The sequence below is a fragment of the Acanthopagrus latus genome, chromosome 16, assembly GCF_904848185.1.
Source record: "Acanthopagrus latus isolate v.2019 chromosome 16, fAcaLat1.1, whole genome shotgun sequence".
Classification (NCBI taxonomy): domain Eukaryota; kingdom Metazoa; phylum Chordata; class Actinopteri; order Spariformes; family Sparidae; genus Acanthopagrus; species Acanthopagrus latus.
The window spans coordinates 13,400,899-13,413,709 of NC_051054.1; the positions used below are offsets into that span (position 1 = coordinate 13,400,899).

The following is a 12,811-nucleotide window of genomic DNA, read 5'->3' on the forward strand; positions in this document are numbered from 1 at the left end:
ATTGTTTCCAAAATGTGTGGTTTCTGCCCGTCAAGACACAAACACAAACAACAGTTTTTCAACTCACCTTGGAAGGGCTTTTCCAAAAGGCCAGTTTTTCAGCTCTTGGAAATACCGTTTACAAGTCTATGAAACTCCAAACCAACAGAAAGAGCTTTGTTTTAAGAAATAGCTGCGTACATGTGGACGGGGCCTCAGCCATCTGTCTGTTATGTTGACTCTGGCTCACACGAATTGTTTTGAAGATAAAGAAAACCAACTCAATACAAATTTTCCTGATACTATAATGTAGCTATAAGTTTGCGGTATATGGTTGTCATCAGCGACAAGCTAATTTAATATAATGTACTAATTAATACTGTCTTCCTGAGCACTTAATTAGTTCTACCAACTAACAGGGTCTGTATTGTGGGTTGCCCTGACCTGTCTGGTTAACATCCTGAGGAGGCCGACAGACTGAGGCTGCCCTTCTCATCTCTAACCACAAAGTCCGACTCCCACTCTGTACGTGCTGCTGAGCTGACCTTCCACCATAGAGATCAAACAGCAGTGTGTGTGTGTGTGTGTGTGTGTGTGTGTGTGTGTGTGTGTGTGTGTGAAACTGTCCAAGCACTTCATGAATCCGCTCCGTCTTTTAGGTCAGCATTGAGGCATAAATTAGGCCACAACATCACTGTGACCACCCGCTGTCTCTTTTATGACTCACTTTGCTGTACTGGACTTGAATGAACATCTGCTGCTCAGTGATTTAAGATCGATGCTTTCTGACAGTGCACAAAAAGAACAGTTTTCCACAGTACGGGGAAAACACAAGGTCAAATATATCAAAATGCTTCTTGGTAACAAAATGTTGTTTGTCAGTTTGTACAAAAACTTGCCATACGAGTGGCAGAACAGCTAGAAACTTGCTCTGTTTCCAATTTCCTTTATAGACAGACAACAATAGCTGTTAAAGTCTGTTGCAGTCTCAACTGTTGCCTGTTAATTCTCTACCACAGCCTTTGAAATATAAAATGACACATTACCATGGTTAAATCCCCACCTTCTATCGCTGGGAGTCGGGACACTACTGTGTGACAGAGGAGACCCGGTCACAGAATTGAGCAGAATGCAGCAAAACATGAAAGTCTCATGATAAATTAACATGTGACTTTGAGTCACTGACATCGCATACTCTGTTGTTCTGTTTTGGCTCCTTTGCGTCGCCTGACAGTGGCCTGTTTTCATTTCACAATGTCAAGTCAAGTAACGGCCGATTTATTCTTCCCCACATGAAAGTTTTTCATGTTTAAAACCGAGCTCCCTTTAACTTGGTGTCACGAGTTAAAGGAAGAAAGAAGAAAACTGTGGGTAGGATGAACATGACGGACCCATTTAAAAAGAAGTTTCCGCCTTCTGTATTACATATGTCTTTCATCAGATATTAAATATTTTTATAATAAATAACATTCTCCTCTGTTTCTGGGACGGTTAACTTCACATGAATTATTCAAGTTCGCAAACTATCCGAGCGTGAGTCTGCCCTCTTTTTAACATTAACAATAGCATTTAACATTTAATGAATGGTTTATACACACAACAATGTGGTTTTAAGCTGATTTTAAAGCTTATTTATGTCTTTGTCAACAGCTGTAACTCACAACATGTCCTCACACCTAAACAGCAGAAGAGGTTGTTTGCCATGGAGTCCTAACAGGATATGACCATGGGAGAGTACCAGCAGCACGCACACCATACCATCTTTTACACAAGGTTAACACTGTTGTTTTACAATATAGTAAAATTCCAAAGCATTTAATATATATATGTATGAATATATATATTTAGATTTAATGGCCTGGAACTGTAGCAGCTACAGTAACAACCAATTATTATTTTCATTGGTTAGTCAGAAATGTTGCCGCGGTTTCTTCAAAATGCTTGTTTCACCCCTGCAACAGTATTTAGAATACAATGACAACTGAAAAAGGAAACTAACGAACCTGCACACATGATGAGCTGCAAGATGAGATTGTTTGATAAACGACTAAAATCATCAGTTAGATTGTCAAAAAAACGATGCCGATTTCCTTTTTCTTTCAAAAAAACAAATCAATCGGCTCTTCTTGAATTTTTTTGGCATTGTCAAGCCTCCTGCTGACGGTCATCATCCCACTTTTAAACTATTCTGGAAAGTACTACGTGTGTACTACTAAAATCCACCTGTGGTTGTAAACACATTATACTATGTTTGAATAATGGCAACATGATGAAGGATTGGCACAAGCCATGCTTTTACATTCCCGATAATTTTCTCAAAAAACTGGTTTCGCAATTCACTGCCGTCTTGGGAATTCTGTCTATTCATCCACATAATTGCAATCTACCCCTGCCTGGAGTTTATTATCTATTTGGTACAGCATGGTGCTTCAGGTGCCAAAAAAAAACATTTGAAGGACTCTATAGTGCACGCCCACAACTTTAAGAGAAGACATTTGGTGGGTATCTACAAATCTCCGCTAATAATAATAATAATAATAATAATAATAATAATAATAATAATAATAATAATAATAATAATAATAATAATAATAATAATGATAATAATCTGTTATTTTCATCTTTATTGTTTTGTTTGGGGTATTTTAACGAACCCCCTCAGGACCTGCACACATCACGATTTAGAGACACAATTAAAGTTAGGGTTGGTTAGTTTTTTTAGTAGGACTACTTGTCGAAAAGCTCTCAACATCCCAACAGCAATCAATAAATCAAATGATGAGAACAGAATAAAAGGAGAAATCTGGTTAGCTGTAGCTGTCACAAGCCTCTAATAAGCTCATCCTTAGTTTGTGATGGTCTTCCTACACATCTGCCTACCTGCGGCACTTTGCCCATCCGCTGATTGCACGGGACCTGAACCTTCCACAAAGCTTGGCACGCCGCAACAGAGCTAAAGAGAGCTGGAGGCGCAAGAAATCGCAGAAATGGTGCCACCAGAATTTCCCAATACTGACAAACCCGAGGACCAACAATTACTACTTCACTAAGGGTTATCCTGTATGTGTACACCTGTTTGGAATTTTTGCCAAAGTTCGCCTTGATGTTGCTCCCTGTGTCTCTCTTGCCTATTTTTGTCAACCTGTCTTTCTTTTTCTGTACTGTTTTTTGATGACAAGTATAAAAAGAAATGTAAAAAACATATAAAACATCTGTCTGGCTCTGCCCTTGAACACGAAAGATGCACAGCTGGCTGCTCATCTGTGTGTTATCCAGCCAGCAGAGTGACGCCCCCGAGGCACAGCTTTGATCTGCTCTCTCTCTCTCTCTCTCTCACTCTGTCTCTCTGTCGGAAAGAATCATTACACCCCGACTACACCTGAGGAACAGGCACTAGATACTCATCCACCAGCTTAATTACAGGGATGCAGACAAGAAACGTTGCCACTTCGTATTACAGCCTGTTGCTCAGAAGTGGAAAACACAAAACGCAAATAGATTTTTAAAAAGGGAGAAAACAATTAAGTTGGTCCCAAGAGCCCGCGAGAGCAAATCTGAGAGGAAGCAGACGGAGGAGCTGAGAAGAAATGTGCTGATTTAACAGCAATTAGGTTCGTACCTCTGAGGAAAAGCTGAAATGCAGAACAGCGAGAGACATCTGACTCGTCAGATATTCCAGTCAATACGCACCTATTTTCAAACCATGCTGGAAGCTTTGACTAATCGATTTAGGCGTTTACCCGGCTCCTCCTCGGTCAAGGTGCGGTCAAGCTTTAATGTGTCATTTGATCCCCCCCCAAAAAAAGGGCATCACCATCTATGCCACTCGATCTCAGGGTAAGTTTTGCACCCAAATTTGAGCAACTGAACTAATCCGACTCAAATCTTATTAAACAACTTGTGAATGTTCAACTGTGAGTTTGTGTTTGTCTAGAAAAACATCGAAGCATGACATCTGAAATGGCTACGCTGGTTTAAATAGAATCACTCGAGTGATAGGCTGACTTCTGTGTGTGATCCGCAGAGAGAGTGAGTGACGCGCGCTGCCTGCACTAATGAGATTCAAATTCTGCTGATTAGGTACAAATCTGACCCGTCTTTTTCAACATTCATGGGGAAACGGGAGGGAAATGACGTGCAAAATAAACACACATGATTGGTTAGAGAGGAATCATCAAAGCACACACACACACACACACACACACACACACACACACACACACACACACACACACACACACACACCCAGTTAATGCGATTTGAGAATCACTGCCATTCAATCACTACGATTATGACACATCTTTAGTCATTACCTCGGGGTGATATTTATTTCTAAAGCCCACATTTTCATTGCAGTCAAACCTCCACAGTCATTAACTAAGAGCCTTTGTGGTTTCAGTATGAATTAGTGACTCACTGAAGTAACAACAGTTTATGTAAGTCTTTGTTTGAGTTAGCCAGTATCTTCACAACTATAAAATCTGCAGTCAAATCAAAACCAGGAGCGAAACGGAAAACTCAGAATGTAATTTGTCTGGTTTCTGTTATTGGAGACTGGAAAAGGTACGCAGCAAGCTGAGTTACAGGGTGGAAAGAGATCTTTTTGCATATTTTAAATTCTTTTGAGATAACAAAAGCCTTTTTTTCCCAACCCTTGGTGTTGGGGAATTTAGTGGACACTTCCTAGTAATTATCTGAAATGATGCTATGAGTCAGTGTGAAAGAAGTGCTTTCTCTCAAAGACAAATGGCATCATTGCATTTTGGCCATGCGCCGCCCTCTGTGCCATTTTTGAAAGATGGTTATGTGGCATCTGGCAGAGCTGTTAACAGATAACAGAGTCTGAAACAGCTATGTTAATACCGCAAGTATTTCCACTGTACAACATCAGGCCGCGTGAGGAGTAATAGGCCACAATTTCCGTATGCTGACAGTACACCTCACTAACAGCGAGCAGGCACAGGAAAATGGAGCGATGTTGTTAGAGTCAGATGTTCTGTAATTTTATCATAAAATAGTCAAAACAAGAGCTTTTCTATTCTGCCACAAGCAAATCATAGGAAGACGGGAGGTTAGGAGAATATTGTGGCTTGGATTTGATATTAATACAGTAAATTTGGCAGGTGTAGTGCTTCGAGTGACAGTTGACTTTTAAAATATTTAACTTAAACCACAATCTCTCCAAAGTGCCATGATTGGTGAAACATACCAATAAAATGTGGATCATGCTGGAAATATAGGGGAAGGATCGGGATTTTGCAGCGTTTACATTACATTTTGCTAGCTGACAAAACACATTTGTTGTTGCAAATCAGCACGTAAATGTGATTTCAAGAAGACAGAGTAGATTGAGTGCGTCTATATGCTGGTTTGAGACGGAGCGGAAAACTGTCCCTCACTTGCTGCTCAACTAGGCTGCATGCTGGATACGATTCAGGAGGAGAGAGGGAGGGGGGTCTGACATAATGCTGTGAGTTTTGGCAGAGCTCAGCCTGGGTTTTTCTCCTGTCACTGGGATCGACTGCGGTAAGAGCCACTCACGCCGGCCCTGCCACTGTGACTAAAGAGACGAGCCAAGAGGCTCAATCTGCCTGCACCTCTGAAAAGAAAAGGAGGTGCTGTTGAAGACATGTGAAACAAGGAAAGCCTCTGACACAAAGCTTCTGAAATGCTGAACACATCAAGTACAGTGCGTGCAAATATTCACTACATGGACTACGTACCAGAAGACTACGACTGGTATGAACCTTTGCGGGCAATCAGGAAGAGAAGGTGAAAGATGAACAAATGTGCTCCATCAGCCAGATCTGCTGGATCCGAGTAAGCACATCATGATTGATAGGCCCACATGACGTGCTTCTGCTAGTCGTAAACACTCAACCCATTCATATGACAGAAAGCCAGGTTGGATCTGATAAGCAAGAAGCTCTAATAATCACTTTCATATGGTAAACAATGTCATCTGAGTTCGATACAGTAGCTTACGCCAACATTTAAATATGCTTAGATGCGAAACAAGTAACTAAATAATGCTAAGTCAGACAGTTACCTTATCTTTTGATGAGAGAGGTCATAATTACTTCTTTATAGTAATCAATATAATTGTCAACCCACTGACTCTTGTGGGGGCAGTTGCAGAGCTCATTTCCTGTCCAGTTTTGTCGTCGCGCTGCGGTGTAAATGCCTCAAGAGAATATGACACACCAACTATGGCTGTTTTTCAAAGTGGATGTAAAAAGAAAAAAAAAAAAACCCCTTTAGATGTTCGTGTGGAAAGTAGACGGAGAGAGGGGGGGTAGAGAGAAAGAGAGAGAGAGAGAGAGAGAGAGAGAGCTGCTGCATATTTGCAGGCACTCAAAGAGATGAAATGAAATTGCAACAGGCTCGGTGTAAATACTGGACCACATACTCAACTGGTAGTCCCTTTCAACTGGAGCGACTAGATTTTTGGTGGTTCTAATGACGATATTTGACAGTAAAAAAAAATCTGATATGAATATACTGGCCGGTATACATTTTAAATGTGGTTATTAACACTTGTGACACAGATACATAATAAAGGCAGGATACTGTTCATCTTTATAATAGACCTCATGGTCTCAATAACATCAGTGGATCTAAACCGTAGACTCTATTGGGAATTCAAGAATCACAACTGACCCTAAGGATCTTTCTCCCTATAAAATTCTCGAAAAAAATAAGTTTTGACATAAGCCCATATCAGACAACAAATACATTGAAAAATATGTAACAGCTAACATCAGTATATTGTATTTGTCGGGGTCGAGTTAATTGTTTTTACACTACTGTTGGTTGTTCCAACTGAGCAAAACACTCATTTATTTCCATGGGAATAACAAAATTAAACAAGACACATGAGCCATGAGAAATAAATGGATACACGGGAAATGTGCAGTTTACCAACTTTTCACTTTTGACATTTCAATAACAAAAATTGTAAGCGAGATGCACTTTAAATGTCTGGTGATGATCGCCGCAGACGATCTTAGGCTATTGTTGTTTGTGTCTTTCTGATGTGTTTTTAATGTGGCCATATGTTCTGTGATGTGACACAAATTACCTCTCAGAGGACATGACTTTTCTTTATCTCTAAGTCTTTAAGTCTAAGTCTAACAGCCTACAGCGGAACAGCGGCAGCTTATCAATTTACTGGAAACAAAATCTAATTATTACCAAAAAGTTTTTCAGCCCGACTGATGGAAAGTGCGGTGTGTTTATAAAAAGCAAAATGCAACAAAGTGCAATGGAGACAGATTTATTAAGGGAAAATGTAGGCAGACTAAAACACCAGCTGGGTTAAACACTAGGAGACTTTCATTTTTCAAAATAAATACATAAAACAAACATGCATACCCTGTGTCCATCATGTTTTCAACATTTTCCCCACTGTTTCAGGTTTCATGCATAGATTTTTATAGAACAATGATAATTACAATAACATCAATATAGATCATTACATGTATATTATGTATCACAAGATGATTATACAGAATAACAATAAAAGACAAAATAGTGTTTGATGGCGCTCTTTTGATTACCCTCTTCTTCTGCAGTTGTGAAATGTCCCCTGACTAGAGAATTAGCGCCACCTACTGTTTCATAGCAAAACGTTAATGGATGGAAACGGGCATAAATTCGATTTTTTTTTTCTTTTTTTTCTGGGTTAAAATGAGCGCCACGTTTGAATGGAAGCCTGTCTATTGCGGGCATATTGATTTATGCAGTCATTTGGAGAGACACACAAAGTGGTGCCCCACAGAAGACGGGGGAAGTTTTTGGTGCGGCTTTACACAGCAAAACACTATTTGAAGGAAAAAGTGAATTTCTGTACTTACTTATCAAAATGACGATTGACAGATAAGTGTTGTGGTGTTTCATATAATCCATGGCTTCCTTTGTTTTGGTTTTTTTTTTGTTGTTGTTGTTGTTGTTGTTGTTTTTTCTCTCTCCACCCCGGCAGATCCACAGAGTTGTTGCGGTTCTTGGCACCTTTACGTCCTCATGAATGCGCTGAGAGAGACGGTCACAGTCAGGCTCCCGAGGCGTGCAGTTACCGGACACACTGGCGCGCTGCTCCGGACACTGTAGTTGTTTCTCCAAGTTGCGCACTGTTACTCATTCCGGTGATGATGCTGATGCTGCTGCAGCCCCCAGTGACGACAGCACCCCCACCACCAGCACCACTACCACCACCCTCTCTCTCTCTCTCTCTCTCTCTCTCTCTCTCTCACTGTGTATTAGTCACCACTCATATGGGCTCCTGGTCCTAGAGACATTCATTTTTCCTCGGTCTGCCTGCTGCCCTGATGTGTTTTTATCCTCAGTTTTAAACCTCAGAACGATTGTATCTCGTTGCTCCGGCCGCAGGTGGTGCCCCCGCCTCGTAATAATCATAATACGTTTTTTAAAAAGATAAAGTTTAAAGGTGTAATTATGGGGAAGTTATCTTAGCCCGTGGAGAAAAGAAAATCATAAAAAATGCACCTTTCTTCTTCTTCGTCTTCTACTTCTTCTTTTATTTAACGTGCCTAAGAGTCATACTTTGGTAAAGTAAAGATGTTATTATTAAATAGTGCTTTGATAAAAGTGAAAGTCCGTCAGACAAATAGTAGTAGTAGTATCTGATATCAAATGTGGACAATTCAAGTATCAAAAGTAATTTTCTGGCAATGATGACGATGATGATGGTGATGATTATTGTTACGATAATAATAATAATAATAATAATAATAATAATAATAATAATAATAATAATAATTTTAATACTTTGTAATTAATTTACTTATGTCACTTATGCAATTTGTGCTGCTGTTCAACTGTACAGCATAAGACCTTTACATGTGTTTCTGTTATTCAGTCCACCTCTGTCCCACTTAACTGGCATGTGGTATTAAACCCTGGCATTATTGCTGCATTGTTGTTAATGAACCAGGTGTATAAGTGACACACAAAGTAGTTTTAAGAACTTTAACTTTAAACCAAACAGTTAAATGTAACGGCATTAATTAAAGAAATACATTTCCCTCTGAAATGGAGGCATTTAAAATTCAACTGACTTCAGCCTTCTTACTTATATTCATTGGATTTGTCTATGGGGAAAAAAAACATGCTTTTTTAATAATTGACATTCAAGGCTGAACTGCTCGTGTTCTGTTTCCTAAGCAGAACATTTTCCATGTTTCCTGTTGTTATTTTTTCATTTACTATGGTATGTGCTGCCATGTGTTTCTAATAAAAAAGCGTAGAGGCAAGAAACATATTCTGTGTTGAAGAGGCTTTTTTATAGTACAATATTGCAGTCCTTTGCTTATGGCAAATAAAACAATGCAGTGCAGACGGCTTGTGGGCTAAATGCAGCCCTTTTTTTTTTGGCAACCTTCTTCCAACCCTTAGATCATTTTAGTAGACTATTAAGCCTATTCACTGATTAACTAGTTCATTCTGACTGTTGCTAAGCACCAACATACTCTAATATCATTAAAAACTTTCAAACCAGGCTGTTTACACAGAGGGAAATTATACGATTCAACCTGACAACCTACTTCTGGCCCTTCTTAAAAAAAAGTAGTTGAATGGAGAATATGGAAAAAAAAAAAAAAAACATTTTACATTTCATGTACATTACCCTCAGTTTTTACAATGCAGATGTCATGTCATTGTCCGAACCGCTTATCCCTTTCCATGGGGTTGTGGGGTGTTGCTGCTGGAGCCAATCCCAGCCTTGTGTCAGGGCGAGGGCAGGGTACTCCCTGGATGGGTTGCCAGCTCATCGTAGGGCCCTCACTAGTGAGCAATGTGGGGTTCAGTGTCTCGCTCAAGGACACTTCGACATGCAGCTCAGCCATGCCCGGAGCTGGGATTTGAACCAGTGATCACTAGCCGACCTGCTCTACCCGCTGAGCTACAGCTGCCCACAATGCAGATGTCCATGTGTATTTTAACATACAAAACCTACACAACAGAACAGGTTCAACTCAACTCAACTTCAACTCAACTCAACTTCAACTTTCACCATCTTCGTTGTTTTAAATCATGCAACAGTCCTCTGGTGAAGTCGAAACACGCAGCAGCAGATGTTTCTGACTGACTGAAAAATGAAACGTATGAATCCACATCAAGCAGAATTTTAGGCACCGCTTCACCAATGTTTTCATTTTGTTTTTACCGAGAGCTGATTACACACTCAGGAGTGAAGCTAGATGTGATGCACGCTCTAAAAAAGGGGAAACTCAGTGCCAAGGTTGTACTGTGACACACGGAGAAGTTCAGGTTTGTGTCTTCGTATCTAACTGCCACGGTCCTGAGATTTAGACCAGTGATTTCCCATTTTATGTTGACAGCCTTGTGTGTCATGTTTTACTTTCCACTTCCTGTCTTTGTCTTTTCCCCGCCTGTTTTTTCTGTGATCACCTGTTTTTGTTAATAAATCAACAATGTGTATTTAAGTCTGCACTTTCCCTTCACTCTTGGTGGTGCGTCTGTGTTCCTGCATCTGTTCCCTCATCCCTGTTACGTCCCTTGTGTGTCTGTGGTGTTCCTGCATTGTTCCCTGTAGCTTGTTGACAGCCTTTTGTAGCCTGTCGTTTTATTGCTTGCATATTGGATTTTGGTTTTAGGACCTTGGCTTTGTTGCTGAACCTCTCTTTTGTTTATCAACCTGCATGCATCTGTGTCTTAAAGCATGAAGATCATATTGTCGAATCTGTTTTGCGTTTCTGCTCCTTGAAGCTCCAAAGAAACAGCAGCTGTGGTTAAATGGACATGTCTTCAATCAGATTGAGGTCTAATTGGAGATTTCCATCTTCCAACTGTTTAAAGTCATCCAAGACGATTTGTGTTTACATGCCCCAAAGCATTTAATCAGAAACTTAACAAAGGGGGTAATCAGACTGGAAGGAGCGCAGGGACACAGGAGGGGAACAGAATACTGGGAACACATGTGAGCAGAAAGTGGAAAGTGACTAGACACATGAGGATATAACTACAAAATGAATAAGGCTGTAACTATTATTCTGAGTGTAAGTGAAATGTTAGGGTCCTCACTTCACACCTGTATGATGAAGAAAACTGACCAAGGACAGTTGCTAAACATCCACTTGAATTCATCTAATTTCCTATTTCTATTCACGAACATTTCATCTTTCTTCTCTCTTCAGTGTTATGCTCTAATCCCAGTGACTGCTTCTTATAGGCATACCTTTCTTTCTTCAGGAACTTGTACTTTAGTCAAGACTTGCTGTGAACCCATCAATCAGTGGCAGTTTGAGGAAGATGTTTTTCAATATTCAGAGCACTTCACACTGCAGATTTGCGAAATGACAGACACAGTGAAGGCGGCTGTGGAGGGGGAGGAAAATAGCTTGGGGATGGAGGAGCAAAGAGAGATCTAAGGAGATTAATAACTTCTTCTTTCGAGGGTAAGAACTGTGGCTGTTGTGACTGCGATTATAGAAGCACCGGGGGACATTCTCTATTTGAAGGGTCGTCCTCTCAAAGACTCCAAGAGTCCATTTCGTGCACCGTGGGAGCATCAACCGCTGTCGAAAAATGGAAGGTGGTGATCGGGGAGATACACAGCTGCTATAGGCTCATTCACATAATGCTGTTGCATATTTTTCACACTTCCACCATGTCTGTCTGTCTTCTCTGTTTGGACAGAGCAAAAATGACAGCAGCATCCACAGATGTTTCTTCCTGTCAGCTTTGAAAAGAGAAAGAAGCTGCCACCCTCTGGTGTCTGAGTTGTTGATCCTTCTAGCCATCTCTGCATGTGTTCATATTCCTCCTGTGAGACAGGTGTGCTTCTTAAGGAAGTTATTATAAACTGACAGGCTTTCCTCTTTGAGGGATCTCACACTGCTTGGGGGACTAACCACACCTTAACAAACACATACATAAACGCTAAATCTTATTTGAGTTGTCGGCATGAGTGAATCAGCACAACAACACTGAGAAGAGTCAGAGTATTAAATTGTGTTTCAGCTGGTAGGACGGGGAATTGGAGATCTGTGCTGCAGCCATCCGATCACCATAATCTCACCATGAATAAGATGGCAGTTTGTATTTCTGCAAAACCACTAATGTGTAGAAACTTTTATACGTGTTCCAACTTTATGCTTATTTAGGTACAATTCAAATTGCATTTGTGCATTTTGTGACAATGCTCTGCTCATGTTCTTAGGTTTAGGCAATGAAAACCATTTGGTTAGGGTCAGGAAAAGATTAGGTGGACTCCCATGGTGTTGTGAAAAATATCCAGTTTCGTCTCTGGATCAGATGCAGTGTGATGCAAAAATGCTGAAACAGTGTTGCAGGAACATTAACTGTCAACGTTTATTTAATCATTATTTCATTTTCGACTGTACTGGCTGCAAACCAGACCGAAACTGATCTGAAAAACAAAGATGTTGTTCAGAGGCCAGGGGTGAGCTCCTCCATGACTCCAGACCTTTAATGTTGTTTTGAAATCTATATATTTTTGCTGAAGTTATGGCCTTTAATGAGAAAATGATGCCAAGTATGACTCAAGAACTGTGCATCATTCCATATAAAAAAAAAAATACTGAGAAAAGTTAAAAGCCTGAATGTACGTCTGTTGGTCTGGGTGCACTCCTAAAGACTTGCTACTTGAGGCTGCCTCAAAAAGGCTTTCTAGCTGTTTCAATCAAGATGTTTCTTTTATCTAATCCTCTTACAAGAGAGAGGCTACTCCTCACCATGCAAGGCCGAGGTGAGTTCAGAAACAATAAGCAGCTCTCTTTGTCTGGGTTTAGTTATCATAGTTAAATATTTACTGCCAATTCTACGTAAT

General features: G+C 40.3%; 1 protein-coding gene across 1 annotated transcript in view; it reads right to left on the reverse strand.

Annotated features, from left to right (window-relative positions):
* ltk (leukocyte receptor tyrosine kinase) overlaps positions 1 to 8,371 on the reverse strand; it is a 55,556-nt gene extending 47,185 nt beyond the window's left edge. The window contains exon 1 of the mRNA XM_037071468.1: positions 7,836 to 8,371. Coding sequence (XP_036927363.1) covers positions 7,836 to 7,887 — 52 coding nt within the window. The 5' untranslated portion in view covers positions 7,888 to 8,371. The remainder of the gene's footprint in view (positions 1 to 7,835) is intronic.
* Positions 8,372 to 12,811: the final 4,440 nt, after the last annotated feature.